This window comes from Cherax quadricarinatus, chromosome 68 (assembly GCF_038502225.1).
Source record: "Cherax quadricarinatus isolate ZL_2023a chromosome 68, ASM3850222v1, whole genome shotgun sequence".
NCBI lineage: Eukaryota > Metazoa > Arthropoda > Malacostraca > Decapoda > Parastacidae > Cherax > Cherax quadricarinatus.
In genome coordinates, this window is record NC_091359.1 from 121,509 (window position 1) to 146,846 (window position 25,338).

General features: G+C 39.4%; 1 protein-coding gene across 6 annotated transcripts in view; it reads right to left on the bottom strand.

The window, feature by feature from the left end:
* Positions 1-25,338, bottom strand: part of LOC128697880 (ATP-binding cassette sub-family G member 5) — a 130,941-nt gene that overhangs the window by 68,007 nt on the left and 37,596 nt on the right. For all 6 annotated transcript variants that reach the window (XM_053789876.2, XM_053789874.2, XM_070099533.1 and 3 more), the window contains one exon: positions 14,431-14,557. In XM_053789876.2, the coding sequence (XP_053645851.1) occupies positions 14,431-14,557 (127 nt within the window). The remainder of the gene's footprint in view (positions 1-14,430; positions 14,558-25,338) is intronic.

Below are 25,338 nucleotides of genomic sequence, written 5' to 3' on the forward strand. Positions count from 1 at the left end.
CTCTTCTACACACCCTAATCTGAGCCTCACTATCCTCATAAAAACTCTTTACAGCATTTAGTAACTTACCACCTATTCCATATACTTGCAACATCTACCACATTGCTCTCCTATCCACTTTATCATATGCCTTTTCTAAATCCATAAATGCAATAAAAACTTCCCTACCTTTATCTAAATACTGTTCACATATATGCTTCAATGTAAACACCTGATCTACACATCCCCTACCCACTCTAAAACCTCCTTGCTCATCTGCAATTCTACATTCTGTCTTACCTCTAATTCTTTCAATAATAACCCTACCATATACTTTTCATGGTATACTCAGTAAACTTATTCCTCTATAATTTTTACAATCTCTTTTGTCCCCCTTCCTTTTATATAAAGGGACTATACACGCTCTCCGCCAATCCCTAGGTACATTCCCCTTTCATACATTTATTAAACAATAATACCAACTACTCCAACACTATGTCGTCCCCTGCTTTTAACATTTCTGTCATGATCCCGTTAGTTCCAGCTGCTTTACCCCCTTTCATTCTACATAATGCCTCGCGCACCTCCCCCACACTCACATCCTGCTCTTCTTCACTCCTAAAAGATGGTGTACCTCCATGGCCAGTGCATGAAATTACCGCCTCCCTTTCTTCGTCGACATTTAAAAGTTCCTCAAAATATTCTCGTCATTTACCCAATACCTCCATCTTCCCATCTACTAACTCCCCTACTCTGTTTTTAACTGACAAATCCATTCGTTCCCTAGGCATTCTTAACTTGTTTAACTCGCTCCAAAATTTTTTCTTATTTTCATTAAAATTTATTGACACTGCCTCTCCCACTCTATCATCTGCTCTCCTTTTGCACTCTCTCACCCTCTCTTCACCTTTCTTTTACTCTCCATATACTCTATTTTTTTTTTTTTATTATCACACCGGCCGATTCCCACCAAGGCAGGGTGGCCCGAAAAAGAAAAACTTTCACCATCATTCACTCCATCACTGTCTTGCCAGAAGGGTGCTTTACACTACAGTTTTTAAACTGCAACATTAACACCCCTCCTTCAGAGTGCAGGCACTGTACTTCCCATCTCCAGGACTCAAGTCCGGCCTGCCGGTTTCCCTGAATCCCTTCATAAATGTTACTTTGCTCACACTCCAACAGCACGTCAAGTATTAAAAACCATTTGTCTCCATTCACTCCTATCAAACACGCTCACGCATGCCTGCTGGAAGTCCAAGCCCCTCGCACACAAAACCTCCTTTACCCCCTCCCTCCAACCCTTCCTAGGCCGACCCCTACCCCGCCTTCCTTCCACTACAGACTGATACACTCTTGAAGTCATTCTGTTTCGCTCCATTCTCTCTACATGTCCGAACCACCTCAACAACCCTTCCTCAGCCCTCTGGACAACAGTTTTGGTAATCCCGCACCTCCTCCTAACTTCCAAACTACGAATTCTCTGCATTATATTCACACCACACATTGCCCTCAGACATGACATCTCCACTGCCTCCAGCCTTCTCCTCGCTGCAACATTCATCACCCACGCTTCACACCCATATAAGAGCGTTGGTAAAACTATACTCTCATACATTCCCCTCTTTGCCTCCAAGGACAAAGTTCTTTGTCTCCACAGACTCCTAAGTGCACCACTCACTCTTTTTCCCTCATCAATTCTATGATTCACCTCATCTTTCATAGACCCATCCGCTGACACGTCCACTCCCAAATATCTGAATACGTTCACCTCCTCCATACTCTCTCCCTCCAATCTGATATTCAATCTTTCATCACCTAATCTTTTTGTTATCCTCATAACCTTACTCTTTCCTGTATTCACCTTTAATTTTCTTCTTTTGCACACCCTACCAAATTCATCCACCAATCTCTGCAACTTCTCTTCAGAATCTCCCAAGAGCACAGTGTCATCGGCAAAGAGCAGCTGTGACAACTCCCACTTTGTGTGTGATTCTTTATCTTTTAACTCCACGCCTCTTGCCAAGACCCTCGCATTTACTTCTCTTACAACCCCATCTATAAATATATTAAACAACCACGGTGACATCACACATCCTTGTCTAAGGCCTACTTTTACTGGGAAAAAATTTCCCTCTTTCCTACATACTCTAACTTGAGCCTCACTATCCTCGTAAAAACTCTTCACTGCTTTCAGTAACCTACCTCCTACACCATACACTTGCAACATCTGCCACATTGCCCCCCTATCCACCCTGTCATACGCCTTTTCCAAATCCATAAATGCCACAAAGACCTCTTTAGCCTTATCTAAATACTGTTCACTTATATGTTTCACTGTAAACACCTGGTCCACACACCCCCTACCTTTCCTAAAGCCTCCTTGTTCATCTGCTATCCTATTCTCCGTCTTACTCTTAATTCTTTCAATTATAACTCTACCATACACTTTACCAGGTACACTCAACAGACTTATCCCCCTATAATTTTTGCACTCTCTTTTATCCCCTTTGCCTTTATACAAAGGAACTATGCATGCTCTCTGCCAATCCCTAGGTACCTTACCCTCTTCCATACATTTATTAAATAATTGCACCAACCACTCCAAAACTATATCCCCACCTGCTTTTAACATTTCTATCTTTATCCCATCAATCCCGGCTGCCTTACCCCCTTTCATTTTACCTACTGCCTCACGAACTTCCCCCACACTCACAACTGGCTCTTCCTCACTCCTACAAGATGTTATTCCTCCTTGCCCTATACACGAAATCACAGCTTCCCTATCTTCATCAACATTTAACAATTCCTCAAAATATTCCTTCCATCTTCCCAATACCTCTACCTCTCCATTTAATAACTCTCCTCTCCTATTTTTAACTGACAAATCCATTTGTTCTCTAGGCTTTCTTAACTTGTTAATCTCACTCCAAAACTTTTTCTTATTTTCAACAAAATTTGTTGATAACATCTCACCCACTCTCTCATTTGCTCTCTTTTTACATTGCTTCACCACTCTCTTAACTTCTCTCTTTTTCTCCATATACTCTTCCCTCCTTGCATCACTTCTACTTTGTAAAAACTTCTCATATGCTAACTTTTTCTCCCTTACTACTCTCTTTACATCATCATTCCACCAATCGCTCCTCTTCCCTCCTGCACCCACTTTCCTGTAACCACAAACTTCTGCTGAACACTCTAACACTACATTTTTAAACCTACCCCATACCTCTTCGACCCCATTGCCTATGCTCTCATTAGCCCATCTATCCTCCAATAGCTGTTTATATCTTACCCTAACTGCCTCCTCTTTTAGTTTATAAACCTTCACCTCTCTCTTCCCTGATGCTTCTATTCTCCTTGTATCCCATCTACCTTTTACTCTCAGTGTAGCTACAACTAGAAAGTGATCTGATATATCTGTGGCCCCTCTATAAACATGTACATCCTGAAGTCTACTCAACAGTCTTTTATCTACCAATACATAATCCAACAAACTACTGTCATTTCGCCCTACATCATATCGTGTATACTTATTTATCCTCTTTTTCTTAAAATATGTATTACCTATAACTAAACCCCTTTCTATACAAAGTTCAATCAAAGGGCTCCCATTATCATTTACACCTGGCACCCCAAACTTACCTACCACACCCTCTCTAAAAGTTTCTCCTACTTTAGCATTCAAGTCCCCTACCACAATTACTCTCTCACTTGGTTCAAAGGCTCCTATACATTCACTTAACATCTCCCAAAATCTCTCTCTCTCCTCTGCATTCCTCTCTTCTCCAGGTGCATACACGCTTATTATGACCCACTTCTCGCATCCAACCTTTACTTTAATCCACATAATTCTTGAATTTACACATTCATATTCTCTTTTCTCCTTCCATAACTGATCATTTAACATTACTGCTACCCCTTCCTTTGCTCTAACTCTCTCAGATACTCCAGATTTAATCCCATTTATTTCCCCCCACTGAAACTCTCCTACCCCCTTCAGCTTTGTTTCGCTTAGGGCCAGGACATCCAACTTCTTTTCATTCATAACATCAGCAATCATCTGTTTCTTGTCATCCGCACTACATCCACGCACATTTAAGCAACCCAGTTTTATAAAGTTTTTCTTCTTCTCTTTTTTAGTAATTGTATACAGGAGAAGGGGTCACCAGCCCATTGCTCCCGGCATTTTAGTCGCCTCATACGACACGCATGGCTTACGGAGGAAAGATTCTTTTCCACTTCCCCATGGACAATAGAAGAAATAAAAAAGAACAAGAGCTATTTAGAAAAAGGAGAAAAACCTAGATGTATGTATATATATATATGCATGTGCGTGTCTGTGAAGTGTGACCAAAGTGTAAGTAGGAGTAGCAAGATATCCCTGTTATCTTAGCGTGTTTATGAGACAGAAAAAGAAACCAGCAATCCTACCATCATGCAAAACAGTTACAGGTTTTTGTTTCACAGTCATCTGGCAGGACGGTAGTACTTCCCTGGGTGGTTGCTGTCTACCAACCTACTACCTATATACTCTACTCTTCTTATAACACTTCTGCTTTGTAAAAACCTCTCATAAGCTACCTTTTTCTCTTTTATCACAACCTTTACTTCATCAATCCACCAATCACTCCTCTTTCCTCCTGCACCCACCCTCCTATTACCACAAACTTCTGCCCCACATTCTAATACTGCATTTTTAAAACTATTCCAACCCTCTTCAATCCCCCCACTACTCATACTTCCCCAAGCCCACCTTTCTGCCAATAATTGCTTATATTTCACCCAAACTTCCTCCTCCCTTAGCTTATACACTTTCACCTCCCTCTTACTTGTTGTTGCCATTTTCCTTTTATCCCATCTACCTCTTATTCTAACTGTAGCTACAACTAGATAATGATCCACTATATCAGTTGCCCCTCTATAAATATGTACATCCTGGAGCCTACCCATCAACCTTTCATCCACCAATACATAATCTAACAAACTACTTTCATTATGTGCTATATCATACCTTGTATATTTATTTATCCTCTTTTTCATAAAATATGTATTACTTATTACCAAACCTCTTTCTACACATAGCTCAATTAAAGGTTCCCCATTTTTATTTACCCCTGGCACCCCAAATTTACCTACAACTCCCTCCACAACATTTTTATCCACTTTATCATTGAAATCCCCAACCACAAGTACTCTCACACTTGGTTCAAAACTCCCCACGCATTCACTCAACATTTCCCAAAATTTCTATCTCTCCTCTACACTTCTCTCTTCTCCAGGTGCATATATGCTTACTATAACCCACTTTTCACATCCAACCTTTATTTTACTCCAGTAGGTTGGTAGACAGCAACCACCCAGGGAAGTACTACCATCCTGCCAGATGACTGTGAAACAGAAACCTGTAACTGTTTTACATGATGGTAGGATTGCTGGTGTCTTTTTCTGTCTCAAACATGCTAGATAACAGGGATATCTTGAAACTCCTACATACACTTTGGTCACACTTCACAGACACGCACATGCATATATATACAGTGGACCCCCGCATAACGATCACCTCCGAATGCGACCAATTATGTAAGTGTATTTATGTAAGTGCGTTTGTACGTGTATGTTTGGGGGTCTGAAAAAGACTAATCTACTTCACAATATTCCTTATGGGAACAAGTTCAGTCAGTACTGGCACCTGAACATACTTCTGGAGAGAAAAAATATCGTTAACCGGGGGTCCACTGTATACATACATCTAGGTTTTTCTCCTTTTTCTAAATAGCTCTTGTTCTTCTTTATTTCTTCTATTGTCCATGGGGAAGTGGAAAAGAATCTTTCCTCCGTAAGCCATGCGTGTCGTATGAGGCGACTAAAATGCCGGGAGCAATAGGCTAGTAACCCCTTCTCCTGTAAACATTTACTAAAAAAGAGAAGAAAAACTTTAAAACTGGGATGTTTGAATGTGCATGGATGTAGTTCAGATGACAAGAAACAGATGACTGCTGATGTTATGAATGAAAAGAAGTTGGATGTCCTGGCCCTAAGCGAAACAAAGCTGAAGGGGGTAGGGGAGTTTTGGTGGGGAGAAATAAATGGGATTAAATCTGGAGTATCTGAGAGAATTAGAGCTAAGGAAGGGGTAGCAGTAATATTGAAGGATCAGTTATGGAAGGAGAAGAGAAAATATGAATGTGTAAATTCAAGGATTATGTGGATTAAAGTAAAGGTTGGATGTGAAAAGTGGGTCATAAGCGTGTATGCACCTGGAGAAGAGAGGAATGTAGAGTAGAGAGAGAGATTTGGGGATATGTTAAGTGAATGTATAGGAACCTTTGAACCAAGTGAGAGAGTAATTGTGGTAGGGGACCTGAATGCTAAAGTAGGAGAAACTTTTAGAGTGGGTGTGGTAGGTAAGTTTGGGGTGCCAGGTGTAAATGATAATGGGAGCCCTTTGATTGAACTTTGTATAGAAAGGGGTTTAGTTATAGGTAATACATATTTTGGGGAAAAGAGGATAAATAAGTATACAAGATATGATGTAGGGCGAAATGACAGTAGTTTGTTGGATTATGTATTGGTAGATAGAATGTGGGGCAGAAGTTTGTGGTTATAGGAGGGTGGGGGCAGGAGGAAAGAGGAGTGATTGGTGGAATGATGAAGTAAAGGGTGTGATAAAAGAGAAAAAGGTAGCTTATGAGAGGTTTTTACAAAGCAGAAGTGTTATAAGAAGAGCAGAGTATATGGAGAGTAAAAGAAAGGTAAAGAGAGTGGTGAGAGAGTGCAAAAGGAGAGCAGATGATAGAGTGGGAGAGGCACTGTCAAGAAATTTTAATGAAAATAAGAAAAAATTTTGGAGTGAGTTAAACAAGTTAAGAAAGCCTAGGGAAAATATGGATTTGTCAGTTAAAAACAGAGTAGGGGAGTTAGTAGATGGGGAGATGGAGGTATTTAGGTAGATGGCGAGAATATGTTGAGGAACTTTTAAATGTTAAGGAAGAAACAGAGGCAGTAATTTCATGCACTGGTCAGGGAGGTATACCATCTTTTAGGAGTGAAGAAGAGCAGAATGTAAGTGTGGGGGAGGTACGTGAGGCATTACGTAAAATGAAAGGGGGTAAAGCAGTTGGAAGTGATGGGATCATGACAGAAATGTTAAAAGCAGGGGGGGATATAGTGTTGGAGTGGTTGGTACTTTTGTTTAATAAATGTATGAAAGAGGGGAAGGTACCTAGGGATTGGCAGAGAGCATGTATAGTCCCTTTATATAAAGGGAAAGGGGACAAAAGAGATTGTAAAAATTATAGAGGAATAAGCTTACTGAGTATACCAGGAAAAGTGTACGGTAGGGTTATAATTGAAAGAATTAGAGGCAAGACAGAATGTAGGATTGCAGATGAGCAAGGAGGTTTTAGAGTGGGTAGGGGATGTGTAGATCAGGTGTTTACATTGAAGCATATATGTGAACAGTATTTAGATAAAGATAGGGAAGTTTTTATTGCATTTATGGATTTAGAAAAGGCATATGATAGAGTGGATAGAGGAGCAATGTGGCAGATGTTGCAAGTATATGGAATAGGTGGTAAGTTATTAAATGCTGTAAAGAGTTTTTATGAGGATAGTCAGGCTCAGGTTAGGGTGTGTAGAAGAGAGGGAGACTACTTCCCGGTATAAGTAGGTCTTAGACAGGGATGTGTAATGTCACCATGGTTGTTTAATATATTTATAGATGGGGTTGTTAAGGAAGTAAATGCTAGGGTGTTTGGGAGAGGGCTGGGATTAAATTATGGGGAATCAAATTTAAAATGGGAATTGACACAGTTACTTTTTGCTGATGATACTGTGCTTATGGGAGATTCTAAAGAAAAACTGCAAAGGTTAGTGGATGAGTTTGGGAATGTGTGTAAAGGTAGAAAGTTGAAAGTGAACATAGAAAAGAGTAAGGTGATGAGGGTGCCAAATGATTTAGATAAAGAAAAATTGGATATCAAATTGGGGAGGAGGAGTATGGAAGAAGTGAATGTTTTCAGATACTTGGGAGTTGACGTGTCGGCAGATGGATTTATGAAGGATGAGGTTAATCATAGAATTGATGAGGGAAAAAAGGCGAGTGGTGCGTTGAGGTATATGTGGAGTCAAAAAACGTTATCTATGGAGGCAAAGAAGGGAATGTATGAAAGTATAGTAGTACCAACACTCTTATATGGGTGTGAAGCTTGGGTGGTAAATGCAGCAGCGAGGAGACGGTTGGAGGCAGTGGAGATGTCCTGTTTAAGGGCAATGTGTGGTGTAAATATTATGCAGAAAATTCGGAGTGTGGAAATTAGGAGAAGGTGTGGAGTTAATAAAAGTATTAGTCAGAGGGCAGAAGAGGGGTTGTTGAGGTGGTTTGGTCATTTAGAGAGAATGGATCAAAGTAGAATGACATGGAAAGCATATAAATCTATAGGGGAAGGAAGGCGGGGTAGGGGTCGTCCTCGAAAGGGTTGGAGAGAGGGGGTAAAGGAGGTTTTGTGGGTAAGGGGCTTGGACTTCCAGCAAGCGTGCGTGAGCGTGTTAGATAGGAGTGAATGGAGACGAATGGTACTTGGGACCTGACGATCTGTTGGAGTGTGAGCAGGGTAATATTTAGTGAAGGGATTCAGGGAAACCGGTTATTTTCATATAGTCGGACTTGAGTCCTGGAAATGGGAAGTACAATGCCTGCACTTTAAAGGAGGGGTTTGGGATATTGGCAGTTTGGAGGGATATGTTGTGTATCTTTATATGTGTATGCTTCTAGACTGTTGTATTCTGAGCACCTCTGCAAAAACAGTGATAATGTGCGAGTGTGGTGAAAGTGTTGAATGATGAAAGTATTTTCTTTTTGGGGATTTTCTTTCTTTTTTGGGTCACCCTGCCTCGGTGGGAGACGGCCGACTTGTTTAAAAAAAAAAACAAAAAAAAAAAAAAAGATAGAAGACTGTTGAGTAGACTTCAGGATGTACATGTTTATAGAGGGGCCACAGATATGTCAGATCACTTTTTAGTTGTAGCTACACTGAGAGTAAAAGGTAGATGGGATACAAGGAGAATAGAAGCATCAGGGAAGAGAGAGGTGAAGGTTTATAAACTAAAAGAGGAGGCAGTTAGGGTAAGATATAAACAGCTATTGGAGGATAGATGGGCTAATGAGAGCATAGGCAATGGGGTCGAAAAGGTATGGGGTAGATTTAAAAATGTAGTGTTAGAGTGTTCAGCAGAAGTTTGTGGTTACAGGAAAGTGGGTGCGGGAGGGAAGAGGAGCGATTGGTGGAATGATGTAAAGAGAGTAGTAAGGGAGAAAAAGTTAGCATATGAGAAGTTCTTACAAAGCAGAAGTGATGCAAGGAGGGAAGAGTATATGGAGAAAAAGAGAGAGGTTAAGAGAGTGGTGAAGCAATGTAAAAAGAGAGCAAATGAGAGTGGGCGAGATATTAACAAATTTCGTCGAAAACAAGAAAAAGTTTTGGAGTGAGGTTAACAAGTTAAGGAAGCCTAGAGAACAAATGGATTTGTCAGTTAAAAATAGGAGAGGAGAGTTATTAAATGGAGAGTTAGAGGTATTGGGAAGATGGAGGGAATATTTTGAGGAAATGTTAAATGTTGAAGAAGATAGGGAAACTGTGACTTTGTGAATAGGGCAAGGAGGAATAACATCTAGTAGGAGTGAGGAAGAGCCAGTTGTGAGTGTGGGGGAAGTTCGTGAGGCAGTAGGTAAAATGAAAGGGGGTAAGGCAGCTGGGATTGATGGGATAAAGATAGAAATGTTAAAAGCAGGTGGGGATATAGTTTTGGAGTGGTTGGTGCTATTATTTAATAAATGTATGGAAGAGGGTAAGGTACCCAGGGATTGGCAGAGAGCATGCATAGTTCCTTTGTATAAAGGCAAAGGGGACAAAAGAGTGCAAAAATTATAGGGGGATAAGTCTGTTGAGTATACCTGGTAAAGTGTATGGTAGAGTTATTATTGAAAGAATTAAGAGTAGGACGTAGAATAGGATAGCAGATGAACAAGGAGGCTTTAGGAAAGGTAGGGGGGTGTGTGGACCAGGTGTTTACAGTGAAACATATATGTGAACAGTATTTAGATAAGGCTAAAGAGGTTTTTGTGGCATTTATGGATTTGGAAAAGGCATATGACAGGGTGGATAGGGGAGCAATGTGGCAGGTGTTGCAGGTGTATGGTATAGGAGGTAGGTTACTGAAAGCAGTGAAGGGTTTTTACAAGGATAGTGAGGCTCAAGTTAGAGTATGTAGGAAAGAGGGAGATTATTTCCTAGTAAAAGTAGGCCTTAGACAAGGATGTGTGATGTCACCATGGTTGTTCAATATATTTATAGATGGGGTTGTAAGAGAAGTAAATGCGAGGGTCTTGGCAAGAGGTGTGGAGTTAAAAGATAAAGTATCACACAAAGTGGGAGTTGTCAGAGTTGCTCTTTGCTGATGACACTGTGCGCTTGGGAGATTCTGAAGAGAAGTTGCAGAGGTTGGTGGATGAATTTGGTAGGGGATGTAAAAGAAGAAAATTAAGAGTGAACACAGGAAAGAGTACGGTTATGAGGATAACAAAAAGATTAGGTGATGAAATACTGGATATCAGACTGGAGGGAGAGAGTATGGAGGAGGTGAGTGTATTCAGATATTTGGGAGTGGACGTGTCAGCAGATGAGTCTATGAGAGATGAGGCGAGTCACAGAATTGATGAGGGGAAAAGGGTGAGCGGTGCACTTAGGAGTCTGTGGAGACAAAGAACTTTGTCCTTGGAGGCAAAGAGGGTGTGAAGCATGGGTGATGAATGTTGCAGCGAGGAGAAGGCTGGAGGCAGTGGAGATGTCATGTCTGAGGGCAATGTGTGGTGTGAATATAATGCAGAGAATTCGTAGTTTGAAAGTTAGGAGGAGGTGCGGGATTGCCAAAGCTGTTGTCCAGAGCACTGAGGAAGAGTTGTTGAGGTGGTTCGGACATGTAGAGAGAATAGAGTGAAACAGAATGACTTCAAGAGTGTATCAGTCTGTAGTGAAAGGAAGGCGGGGTAGGGGTCGGCCTAGGAAAGGTTGGAGGGAGGGGGTGAAGGAGGTTTTGTGTGCGAGGGGCTTGAACTTCCAGCGGGCATGCGTAAGCGTGTTTGATAGGAGTGAATGCAGACAAATGGTTTTTAATACTTGACGTGCTGTTGGAGTGTGAGCAAAGTAACATTTATGAAGCGATTCAGGGAAACCTGCAGGCCAGACTTGAGTCCTGGAGATGGGAAGTACAGTGCCTGCACTCTGAAGGAGGGGTGTTAATGTTGCAGTTTTATAAACTGTACTGTAAAGCACCCCTCTGGCAAGACAGTGATGGAGTGAATGATAGTGAAAGTTTTTCTTTTTCGGGCCACCCTGCCTTGGTGGGAATCGACCAGTGTGTTAATAATAAAAATAATAATCCTTGAATTAATACATTTATAGTCCCTCTTTTCCTGCCATAGCTTATCCTTCAACATTATTGCTACTTCTTGTTTAGCTCTAACTCTATTTGAAACCCCTGACCTAATCCCAATTATTCCTCTCCACTGAAACTCACCCACCCCCTTCAGCTCTGTTTCACTTAAAGCCAGGACATCCAGCTTCTCATTCATAACATCCACAATCATCTCTTTCTCATCATTCGCACAACATCCACACACATTCAGACTTCCCACTTTGACAATTTTCTTATTCTTTTTATTAATTATTACAGGAAAAGGGGTTACTAGCCCATTATTCCCGGCATTTTAGTTGACTTTTACAACACGCATGGCTTACGGAGGAAAGATTCTTATTCCACTTCCCCATGGATATAAAAGGAAAAGTAATAAAAACGAGAACTAAGATAAAATCAAAGAAAACTCAGATGAGTGTGTATAAATAAACGTTTACATGTATGTTTAGTGTGACCTAATTGTAAGTAGAAGTAGCAAGACGTACCTGTAATCTTGCATATATATGAGAGACAAAAGACACCAGCAATCCTACCATCATGCAAGACAATTACAGGCTTTCGTTTTACACTCACTTGGCAGGACGGTAGTACCTCCCTGGGTGGTTGCTGTCTACCAACCTACTACTCAAATACTACTCCCAAATATCTGAATATATTTACTTCCTCCACATTCCCTCTCTCTAATCTAATATCCAATTTTTCACTCCAAACAAGTACAGCCTCTCCTTACTTAGCAACATACTAACAGACTAATGACGGGCTCTCTGACCAGTATTCATACCTAAATAATGTATATAACAGCTGATTTCCTCTATTCTGTTATTTCAGTATATGGTAAACTACTGTAAAAACATTTAAAAATATACAAGAAATGTTATAAATGGTGCAAGGGTGCCATTAAAACAATATCAAAGATGGTTGACACAAACTCACTACCATTATAGTATGCTCCTCACTTAGCGACGAATTCGCTTAACGACATGGTCTCATTAACGGAACTCCATTGTTAAGTGAGGAGAGGCTGTATATCTCAACATGGGAACAAATATTAAAAATATGAAGAATGTACAAAATGGTAATACAAATTTTAGTCAAAATTTAGCATTTGATATCAGACACTTTATATGTTCAGCTTTAAGACAATTCAGTATACTGAAATGTTTTTATTTTTTTCTTTTATTAACATATTGGCCGATTCCCACCAAGGCAGGGTGGCCCGAAAAAGAAAAACTTACATCTCCACTGCCTCCAGCCTTCTCCTCATTGCAACATTCATCACCCACACTTCACACCCATACAAGAGTGTTAGTACAACTATACTCTCATACATTTCCCTCTTTGCTTACATGGAAATGTATGTATACTAAAATACGTATAAGTAAGCTAAAATATAAGTATACAGTAGGGCCCCATATATACGGCAGGTTAGGTTCCAGGCTACCGCCAGAAAGCGGACATCACCAGAAAGCAGAACGCTATTTTTTCCACTTGTAAATGCATACAAATGAAAGACAAGTGTACACTAACATATATTAAGTTAACAGTATAACTAGGCATTAAAAAACAATAAAAAGTCAAATACATACACAGTACATTCATTAATTACCTTAAAATATTTGTAGTCTTAATGAAGGGTGAGAGGCGAGTAGTATTTATTTGTAGGAAGTCAGGTGTAGGTAGCTGGTGCATTTAGCTATGTTGTCTGCCTGGCCTACATAGTTACACCTACCCACATAGCTATACAATATTTCATGCAGCCCAGAGCCATATTATTACCATCGACATACCTTGTTCACTGAGTTTAATCATTTCTAACAACTATCTTTAGATGCCGTCATCAACGAATGAGGTAATGAGGCACTTGCCTCAAATTCTTGTTGGCTTACTTATAGAAGGTAGTAGCAAGCAGTTGTTCATAGTGTTTGTGAAATCAGCTACTGGAGGGTCAGTTGCTTTTAATGAGGTTTATGTTGAAGTCTCCTGGAAGTATCAGGTGGTGTTTATTCAACTCTCAGTCAGTTATGTTTCTAAGGTTACCACTAAAAGTGTAAGTATTTGTGTGTGGTAATCTGTAGCCTGTTCCAACTGTTACAGGTTTTTTAGGTTCTCTGATGTGAATTTAGCTACTGTTTATTCACCATTGCTATCCCTTGTGCAAGCAAGTTTCATACATTCCAGTTCATTGTAGTAGTATATGGCAGTGCCTCCTCCTAGTTGGTCAGGCCTGCAGTTCCCCAATCAAATATCTCTTGCTATCAAATACTCTGGCACAAGATAACATGGTACTGTATAGTCTCAGCCACTCCATTCAGTAAATAAAAAATCTACAATGTAAACATGAAAAGAAATTAAAAAATAAAGAAGCAACTCGATACCAGAACCAAGCTGCAGTTGTTATCCTTCTCACCCAACTCAGTCATAACCTGATAAAACTGTCCATCATATGCCAGTGTGTGTTAGGCAGAAATGTGGATCAGTGTACCAACCAGATCCTTACACACATCCAGTCCAACTACAGGGTAATTTTTTTCTGACAAAGAGGCAGTGAGCAAATTAGCATAGTGATGGGGCCATGATACCTCTTGTCTTGGGTTCAAATCTTTGCATTACATTTTTTTTTAAATTCATGTCAAAGTAAATTTCTGGTTAATATATAAATCTGGTTGATATTTAAATTGCAAGTAGACAGATTTATGGAAAGTTAGTTTAATATTCATCAGGACAGTCCTGATATGGGTCTTAATCTTACAACAACCCTTCCATAAGTTTTATGGAGAGTAGCATTAAAATTTAGTGTGAAAGGTAGGGAAATTGTTGAAATTTAAATTACAATATTATATATACTGTACTGAATATAAATATATTTATTTTGTAGAAAAGTAAGGCTAAGATACAAGATGAAAATGCTAACATTTACTAGATAAGTAAAATTCTGAAACAATAAAAAGATGAGAAAATTATAATATACATACTCACCTGGGCTTCTCCATAGTAATAATGATAATGCGGTTATATTTCTTGGCATGGTTGCTGAGTATGGAGATGACAAAGTAGGTGTTAAGGGGGTCAAGTCCCCAGGCTGGCTCATCTAGCAGCACCACCACTGATGGACAAACACATACATGGCTTAGCTAGTTATAGTTTAATTTACTGGATGCTACACAAAGAAAACTCAGTCACAATACATGTTACCATATAACAATCCTTCCTAAAGACTTGGTTTCTTTGTTGGTCCAATAATCTGTCTTGGCAAAAAGTTTGTGACTCGGTATAAACCTTGGTAATTGGTGAAGAATCAGGCATCTTGGTAACTGATACCAACAACTGCTTTAAAAAAAACACATGAGCAAACACTAGAATTTGATTGCTTTTAACAAAGTGATTAAGTGATCAAATTAGAAATGATCAAAACTTTTTTGAATAAACATGTCCTAGTGCTTGTTCTCACATTTTTAAATTGCATGCTACCTTATTACTTAAACTGAGGAAATTAGGTACATATAATGCTCTTATGACTGGAATCAAATAAAAATAATTTGGGAATTTGTGCATGTCTATAGTGAATGTATGCAATACATCAAATTTTGGTTGCAAAAGTGCTGTTAACCATTCAATTGAACATCAAGCAAATTTATGGCCATGTTGGAAATTTTTTACCATGCAAATATGCAAAAACAGACTACAAAGAAATTATATATGTTACTGAGTACAGCCTCTCCTTACTTAGCAATGTACTCACTTACCAACGACTTTGACTTACAACGAGCTCTCTGACCAATATGTATACCTAAATAATATATATTAGAGCTGATTTTCTCTATTCTGTTTATTACAACGTACAGTACACTACTGTATAAACATTTAAAAATATACTAAAGTCATAAATGGTGCAAAGGTGACATTAAGACAATATCAAAGAAGGATGACACAAACCCACTATTATAGTATGCTGCTTGCTTAGCGACGAATTTGTTAACCGACGTAGTCTTAGGAACAGAACTCCATCATTAAGTGAGGAGAGGCTGTATTACAAAAAAAAAAAAAAAAAAGACTATAGAGGGGATGTCAATATGCCAATAGGCAATACAGTGTTAAAGGTTACAATGCAAGGCATGCCTAGAAAGAACAGTGGATACAGTCCTCAAATAGCAAGGTTTATTACCCAATTTTATTATATACTTTTTTATAAGGGGGCCGTCAGGCAAAATTCCTAACTCGTTTATTTTCGTCCGATTTTCTCCAGTTTTGGTGCACAAGACAAAGTGTTCTCACTCTTTCTTGAAAATATTTATCAAAAATATACCTCAAACAACAACTGAGAAAAGACTGATTTACTGAAAATGCCCTGTGGGTTGATGTCATTCTTATATGGGGCTACGTAAGGTTGTTTGGACACTTGGTGCCGAGAGAACAATGCTAATACTAATTCGGACGGTTATATTTCCCTCTAAATACCTTATCGTTATTTCACAAAAAAATAAAGTTTGTTAGTTTCTGGAATATTGCAAAAAAATCTGCCCTTTACTCCCACATAACTCCCGAAGTATTTGGAATATTTCCAAAAACTCAACGGTCAGGATAAGAGAAATCATTATTCTACAATATCTGTGAATATTATTCCATTTAATTAAGTAATAAAGGAACCACTTCGAATTATAGGTGAATAAGTTACTTCCGAGATATCGGCCGGGAACGCCGGCCGGCCCCCCGTCTCAAAAAAAAAAAAAAAAATTCGCGAAAATCGCGTTTGTTTGGGTGTATTTCTTAGTAAACTGATGTTCTAGTGCAGTTAGCCTCTAAACACCGTTTTCTCTTACTCAGAGACAACAGGGTAACCAGTTACACTTTTATATCGAAATATTCCCGATAATCTCTGGGCCATATTATGGCCTATTTTATTCAGTCTAGAGTATATAACATGTTTGTATGTTATTTAGAGTGTTTATTATATCATATTAGATCAATTCTGATAGACAAATAAGCCGTAGAGTTGATATATAAGCTGATATAAGCGTAATAATGGGCGATTCCTGGCTGGCACCTCGAGCGCTGGAACACTGCCGAGCGTTCCCATCTGGTTCCCAGCTGTCGCTCAGTCTGCGGATAAGTCCCACCTACTGTTTTATGATGCCAAATAGTCAGTTATTATATTAGAAAGAATAATGCAAGAAAAGGCGATAAAAAACAAGAAAATAACTCCAAAAAATATATAGGCCGTGAGCAGACTCGCTACCAACATCGCCGTCACCATACCTGATATAAATGACTATAATTTCTTGTAGAAACGTCGTAGAACATTCATTCTGGTACCATTGTGTTGCCAAAGAGTTGAGCTATTTTTCAGTATATATAACTAAATTTCCATATTTTTTCGATTTTTCGGTGAGCGCGCGCGGAAAATTGCCCTACAGCCCCCTTAAAGGTTACAATGCAAGGCATGCCTAGAAAGAACAGTGGATACAGTCCTCAAATAGTCCTCAAATTTTATTATATACTTTTTTATAATTGCCCTATTCTATTGTAGACTATCACCCAACTTTATTTACTTTTCTTAACCTTTTGTTACCAATTTTTAAGCTTGTATATTCAACTCCAACTTTAATATTATCCTGTGTACCATCTTACTATCATATTATAACCAAGTCATTGCCATTTTAATTTTTTTTTCTTTTTTTTTTTTCTTTTGCTACCTTAACTTGTCTTGTCAATTTAAATTTAGTTATACTCTAGTTCTTGTTAACAACTTATATTAGACCTTAGTGCAATTACAAGTGAGAGTCTTGTGCCATTTTAAACTAGTATTTTTTATATTATTAGATTAAACCTAGTTGTACTTTAGCTCATTCTAGCTCAATACATAGACAACACCAAATTCATTATATTAGACCTTAGTGCAATTACAAGTGAGAGTCTGGTGCTATTTTTAATTTGTATTTTTATATTTTTAGCTTATACTTAGGTGTACTTTAGCTCATTCTAGCACAACACTTAGACAACATCAACTTCATTATGTTTATTAATTAATATACTCTATATGACCAAAGTGCTTTAGCTATATACTTGTCCAAACTTCCCACTACTACAGATATCAGTACTAGAACTCAACACATAATTCAGGATATAAATAACCACAATTTAAACCTAGAAGATGAATGATCACATCAACCCTGATATAAACCTCCATAATCTAACACCCAATTAAAACCTACTGGAAAGTAACTGCCTTTATTACACAGCATCACAAGCCAGCACTATCCTGAACAGTGCTAAAAGTCTATCAGTTCTTAACTACAACATCAGGTCCTTAAGCAAACACTATGATGACCTCCTGGCACTCCTTGAATCACTAAAGACACCCTTCTCCTGCATTATTCTTACTGAGACCTGGCTTAAGCAGGACACAATAGATATCAAGGATCTAACTTTACCTCAAAGTCTTTTAGAAATGTTTTGAAGGGACTAAAAGTAGAGCCTCAGTGTTCAACTGTGTATCACTCTCCATCTCAAGGGGAAATAGAGAAATTACATCAAACCCTCAAGACAATGATGCAAGCCTATGGTATAGACAATACTAACAACTGGGATGAGAGGATCCCTTTCTTTGTATTTGCTGAGTGGGGAAGCACTCTGGAATCTCTGAGCTATTGGCTTGGGGAGGATGGTGATGCTCCCCCCTCGGAGCTTTTTCTCAGTTTCAGATACTGTTTGGCTCGTATGAGGTGGATGGTACCAGTGAACGTGCTCATCAACCAGACCAGGATGATGATGTGGGACCATAATGTGGACCATGATACTCTGGAGGCTGGAGAGGAAGTGCTGATACTGGAGCCAATTCATGTGAAAATCTGTATGGCAAGTTGCTGTGAGCTGAACATGTTGTGGGGGAAGTTTCCAGGGGTTAGATATAAAACCCACACCCCTGAGCAGAAAAAGAATGAGTATAGTGTACACAGTAACTGGTTAAAGGGTTTGAAGTTCTGTCAAAAATTCAGAGAGACCAATGTTTTAATGGAATGTAAAGGGCTGCAAAACAATAATCTGTATGAAATACCAAAAGCGTATTCAAGAAATAACATGTGTGTAAAAGATTTTGGGAAATGCATGCTTGGGTTTAATGAGAAATGTTGGAGAGTTGGCTCAGCCACCTTGGAACTTTATAAAAGTTTGGGATGTCAGTAATGGGGAAAAACTGAAACTCCATGAGGAAATTGTTAAGGAAACTGAGCCAATTCAACAATTTTTGTGTGGGAAAAATCTGTATGAAAAATTGGAGATGGAGGAAGAAGTGAAATTCTTCCAACACCAGTTTGTAGTGCTTAGTGAGAGTCAGTGGGCATTCCCATGCTTCATGGTTCCCAAATTAGATGGCACCCTGGGCATAAACACTGACTACCACAAAGTACATTTAACAACTAAGGTTTACAGGATTAGAAAGATTGATACTTATGCAAAGAGATGCAAACATTTTAAATAAACTAAAACATGGGGGCAGAAAGATGTTATTTCCATGGCCTGTGTGCCAGTACCATTTTAATGTGTGTAATGCAAATTGTGTTCATTGTGTGCTTAAAATTTGTGTGTGTGAGGGAACGTGATGGTTTTTGTGTAAACTTGATGTATCCAACCTGGGTGCAAAGAGATGTCTTTGGTGTTTGTTGTTGCACTGCGAGAGGTTGCAGAACTGTTACTATCAACGAGCAACCTTCTAAATTTAAATGTCAACATTTTACCACAGGAAAGAAAATTTTCATTTTGGGGCTGGCTATTCAGCATTTGTACATGTCTCAGGATCTCTTCATCCTGTTCCTGTGTATAGTGACTAAAATCAGACTCTTAAAATGGGCTTTGTTCCTACAGCCTTTTAATTTGAAAGTTAAATATATAAAAGGCTCAGAGAATGTGGTTGCTGATGCTCTCTCTAGATGTTTCATGTAGATGCATGGTGCGTACTTTGTACATAGTGTTTGTCATGTGCTGACCTTGTTGTTTTTGCAGTGGTGAACTCTCGGCGAGCCTGAGTACTCTCTACCAGCCGTCTGACTGTAAAGGAGTCGAGTCAGAGCCAAAAGTGTGACGAGGGTCAGGGTGTACGTAAATGTGAGTTGAGGCAGTGGTTGACAACCTTCGGTAACATGAGACGTTCAGGAAGGTATGTGATGTTGTGTCTTGGTGTGCTCTATGTACAAAACGGCCCGACGATTTGCCTTGTGGTCCCTTGGACCCCTCCATGTTCTATGACAGCCTCCTCTTAATAAGTTTGGAGGATCTGTGTGGAGTGGGACCTCGGAAGATGGGCTTAAGTGCCTGACCATGTTAAGGATCGTGAGTGTTGACTGGAAGTCTCACTGTTTGGTTCGGCCACCAAGTGAGAGACACCTTGACATGTTTTGTGAAGTTTCCTGCCTGGGGTACACCTGACTGCTCTGGGTTTGGCTCTACTCTCGTCTCCTGATCAGGAAGATGCCACCCTGGAGTACCAGTTGCTTGCTGGATTACCGTAGCAGAGGCACAGGCCTGTTGGTGCGGGCTTTCACAGTGGGCATTGTGTGCAAAATTTTGCATTGTAATGTGTATTGTTTAAAAGTCACTAAAATTGTAAATAGTTACACACTTGAGTATATGGGTATGGTTAAATTGCTTTTCTAAAAAATTCTGCAATCTCTTGTAAATAACAGTAAAGTGAAGAGTAGTTATGGTGCTGGGAAAATGTAGCATTTCTAGTAGTCTTGTTTACCGCCTTCAGACTTAAGCAATATACTTTTACTAGCCGTATCCTGAGGGACACAGCTAGCTTTTGTGAGACTTCGTCTGGAGGTGGGGGTGTTATGGGGCTATAGGACCCAACATGTATTTATAAGTAACAGTTACTCTGGAATACCTAATTATATTGAATTGATGGGGACTTTGCTCTAAATGTCAGAAGGACTGATCAACCTTATGACTGAGGCAGCTGGGTCAAGCCTATTTTTTTCAATATAATAGGTTATACTATAGACACATAAACACACAAATTTAAATAAGTAGTTTATAAAGTTGTATTTCCTTTTGTAGAAGTAAAATTAAGGTGTGGTAGAATTGTGGTAACTGGAGAATTGTGCTTGGCAACAGTCTTTTGTTTTGGTGGGAGGAGCAAGTTGTATTTCCTTTTGTAGAAGTAAAATTAAGGTGTGGTAGAATTGTGGTAACTGGAGAATTGTGCTTGGCAACAGTCTTTTGTTTTGGTGGGAGGAGCTTAGCCTCTTTCTCTCTCTCCCTCGCACTGACTCGGTCTCTCTGTGGCTGGCCTTCAACCTGGCAGGATCTCTGGGTCCTTCTTCTATCTTTTGGGGCATTATGTGTGCTCCAGGGGTGAGTTTTTTTTTATAATTTAAGTTGTGACCACCATACCCAGGGTGACTAAAGTGTGTCAAAACACTGGTTAGCCCAGAGTTATGTCAAGGAGAGAGAGGACTAAAGTTGTTGAGATATACCATGTGGGAGAACAGCTATGCAGTGTGTAGATCGTTGTTTTGAAAATGTGAGGCTGTAATTGTATATTCTGTACATATCTATTGAGAATACAGTTATATTTTTATAGTAGTAGTTTACATAACCTGTGAAGAGGGCTGGTGAAAGGGTATCAGAGACACTCAGGATGATCAGCCATGATGTAAGTATTACCCCTAGACAAATAAGACCATTAAGTAAAAGCTACCCCCACACTAGAACATGTAGTGAGAACCTTACTATCAAAGTAATAAGGGACAACCAACGTAACATCTACCCTCTACCAGGATACACAGCAATTCACAACTGCAGACCAAACCAAGTTGGGGGTAGTATTGCAATCTATTACTCTAACAAATTATCTTGTATTAGCACCACTTGCTTTAGTGATGAATATGGGGAATACATTTTTGCTAATTTTACTGTAAAAAACCTTAAGACGCCTATAACAATCGGTGCCATTTACCGGATACCTCACACAAACATCCCAAATTTCAGTGAGAAATTAAAGTCACTAACAACAAACAGACAAATGAACAAGCACCACCTTCTCTTAGCTGGAGACTTCAATATCAACCTTGGCCTACTAGATGATCAGCCTGTAACTGATTTCATCAACAATATGAACAACACACTTCTCATACCAACAATAACTAAACCAACCAGGCTCACCGAGACAAGTTCAACCACAATAGACCATATATGGACCAATATCCTAGCTCCCTTTAAATCAGGGATAATCACAGACAGCACTACAGACCACTATCCTACCTTCCTCTTAACAAACATTAGTAAACCACCACTGGAATACAACAAAGTTTCATTTAGACTCCATGACGAGGAATCAATAAGGAAGTTCACAGCAGACCTAGAGACTGTTGACTGGCCTACAGAATTCTCCAAGGCCAATGGTATTGACAATTGGACAGACATTTTTCTTAACTTACTTACACTATACAACAAACATTGTCCTATAAAAACGAAACAGATCACGAATAAATGGCTCGGTTGCCCATGGCTAACCAGCAGCATTCTGAAATCCATTGATAAGAAACACCAATATGAAAAGAAATATAGACAGGGTTTAATACACAAAGATACTCTTAAACACTATTCATCAGTTCTCACCAATGTAATAAAGAAAGCCAAACAATTGTACTACTCAGCAGATTCACTGACACAAGAGGAGATATAAAAAAGACCTGGAAAACACACACAGATTCTGGGCACCCACAAACTGAAAAAAAAACAAGAATATTGTCCTAACTAAACATAATGAAACACCACTGCATCCCACTGAAACAGCTAACAAGATAAACGACTTCTTCTCAACCACAGGATCTAATCTTGCCAGTAAAATCCCACGTACCAACGCCCATGCCGGGGACTATCTAGATGGGAATATCCCAAATTCCTTCTATCTTGTACCAACTGAGCCCACCAAAGTCACTGAGATTATAAAGTCACTTAAAAATAACTCAGGGAACCTGTCTCATGTCCCACCATTATTGTACAAGTGAGCGGCCCATGTCCTTTCGCATGCTATTCATTACTTTTTAACAAGTCACTGGAAACTAGCACCTTCCCGAAACCACTCAAGACAGCAAGGGTTACACCAATACATAAAGGTGGTGACCCTACAGATGTAAACAACTATAGGCCAATATCAAACTTACCATTGCTATCCAAAATTTTCGAGAAACTCGTGCACAGGAGACTGTACATGTATTCATTTGTAACGGCACAAAACATACTCAACCCCTGCCAATTTGGATTCAGGAAAAATAAAAGCACTAATGATGCAATTGTAAAAATGCTAGATCTGCTTTACACAGCATTGGAAAATAAGGAATATCCACTAGGAATTTTTATTGACCTAAGAAAAGCTTTTGACACAGTAGACCATGGCATTCTACTCCACAAACTTGACCATTATGGTATAAGAGGCCATGCGCTTGCATATTTCAAATCCTACCTTACTAATAGGTATCAGTATGTCACCATTAACCCTTAAACTGTCCAAACAGATGTATGTTCCCGTGCGTAGTGCTCCAAAAGTAGATCTACTTTTTTTACATATTTCCAAATAAAACAAAAAAAAAAAACCTAGATCAAAGTTTTGTTTGCACGTTTTCAAATGTAAAAAAAAAAACAAAAAGAAGATCTACATTTTTTTACATTCTTTCAAATGTTGAAAAAAACATAGATCTATGTTTGGACAGTTTAAGGGTTAAAGACAGCATCATCAACACAGCCACTTGATACTGGAGTTCCACAAGGAAGTGTCCTTGGACCCCTGCTCTTCGTCATTTACATCAGTGATCTTCCAAACGTATTCCAACACCTGAAACCCATTCTCTTTGCTGATGACACGACTTATGTTATCTCTCACCCTAATCTTGCCACCCTCAACACCATTGTTAATGAGGAGCTGCTCAAAATATCAACTTGGATGACAGCCAATAAACTTACACTTAACACTGACAAAACCTACTACAGGTCTCCCTCAACATTCGCGAGGGCTAGGGGATCAAGAGCCTCGCGAATGTTGAAAAACCATGAATGTTCGGTGCCCCAATAGATTGTAGGGAAATATATTACAATACTGCTGTGGAGTCTGTGGAGACAAAGAACTTTGTCCTTGGAGGCAAAGAGGGGAATGTATGAGAGTATAGTTTTACCAACGCTCTTATATGGGTGTGAAGCGTGGGTGATGAATGTTGCAGCGAGGAGAAGGCTGGAGGCAGTGGAGATGTCATGTCTGAGGGCAATGTGTGGTGTGAATATAATGCAGAGAATTCGTAGTTTGGAAGTTAGGAGGAGGTGCGGGATTACCAAAACTGTTGTCCAGAGGGCTGAGGAAGGGTTGTTGAGGTGGTTCGGACATGTAGAGAGAATGGAGCGAAACAGAATGACTTCAAGAGTGTATCAGTCTGTAGTGGAAGGAAGGCGGGGTAGGGGTCGGCTTAGGAAGGGTTGGAGGGAGGGGGTAAAGGAGGTTTTGTGTGCGAGGGGCTTGGACTTCCAGCAGGCATGCGTGAGCGTGTTTGATAGGAGTGAATGGAGACAAATGGTTTTTAATACTTGACATGCTGTTGGAGTGTGAGCAAAGTAACATTTATGAAGGGATTCAGGGAAACCGGCAGGCCGGACTTGAGTCCTGGAGATGGGAAGTACAGTGCCTGCACTCTGAAGGAGGGGTGTTAATGTTGCAGTTTAAAAACTGTAGTGTAAAGCACCCTTCTGGCAAGACAGTGATGGAGTGAATGATGGTGAAAGTTTTTCTTTTTCGGGCCACCCTGCCTTGGTGGGAATCGGTCGGTGAGATAATAAAAAAAAAAAAAATATAACTGCTTCCTTAACTTGTTGAACCATGAATAATCATAAAATACATGAAAACGTCATAAACTGTACTAAATATATACATGTTATGCTTTAATAATGTATGTTATTTAATAACATGTATGTTATTAAATACCACAGACTCCACCACTGCCTCCACCACTGCCTCCACCACTGCCTCCACCACTGCGAGTCCCTACTACCCTCCCTCCGACCCCCACAACTGGCAGCCAGCCCTCCCACCACTCAGTGTGGTGAGTGTTTTGTTTGTTCATTATTTGCTATTAAACTACAGAATAAATAATGTAAACCCATTAATGACTGCATATTGGAATGGCTATTAGGAAAGGTATTAGATGGTGACATCATGTGTTTACTCTTGAACACAGCAAAGAATCAAACATTTCTGCTATTGCTAATAATAACAATAGTAATAATAATAATAATAATAATAATAATAATAATAATAATAATAATAATAATAATAATAATAATAATAATAATAATAATAATAATAATAACAATAACAATAATAATGATAATAATAATGATAATAATAATAATAATAATATTTTTTTTTTATTAACACACTGGCCGATTCCCACCAAGGCAGGGTGGCCCGAAAAAGAAAAACTTTCACCATCATTCACTCCATCACTGTCTTGCCAGAAGGGTGCTTTACACTACAGTTTTTAAACTGCAACATTAACACCCCTCCTTCAGAGTGCAGGCACTGTACTTCCCATCTCCAGGACTCAAGTCCGGCCTGCCGGTTTCCCTGAACCCCTTCATAAATGTTACTTTGCTCACACTCCAACAGCACGTCAAGTATTAAAAACCATTTGTCTCCATTCACTCCTATCAAACACGCTCACGCATGCCTGCTGGAAGTCCAAGCCCCTCGCACACAAAACCTCCTTTACCCCCTCCCTCCAACCTTTCCTAGGCCGACCCCTACCCCGCCTTCCTTCCACTACAGACTGATACACTCTTGAAGTTATTCTGTTTCGCTCCATTCTCTCCACATGTCCGAACCACCTCAACAACCCTTCCTCA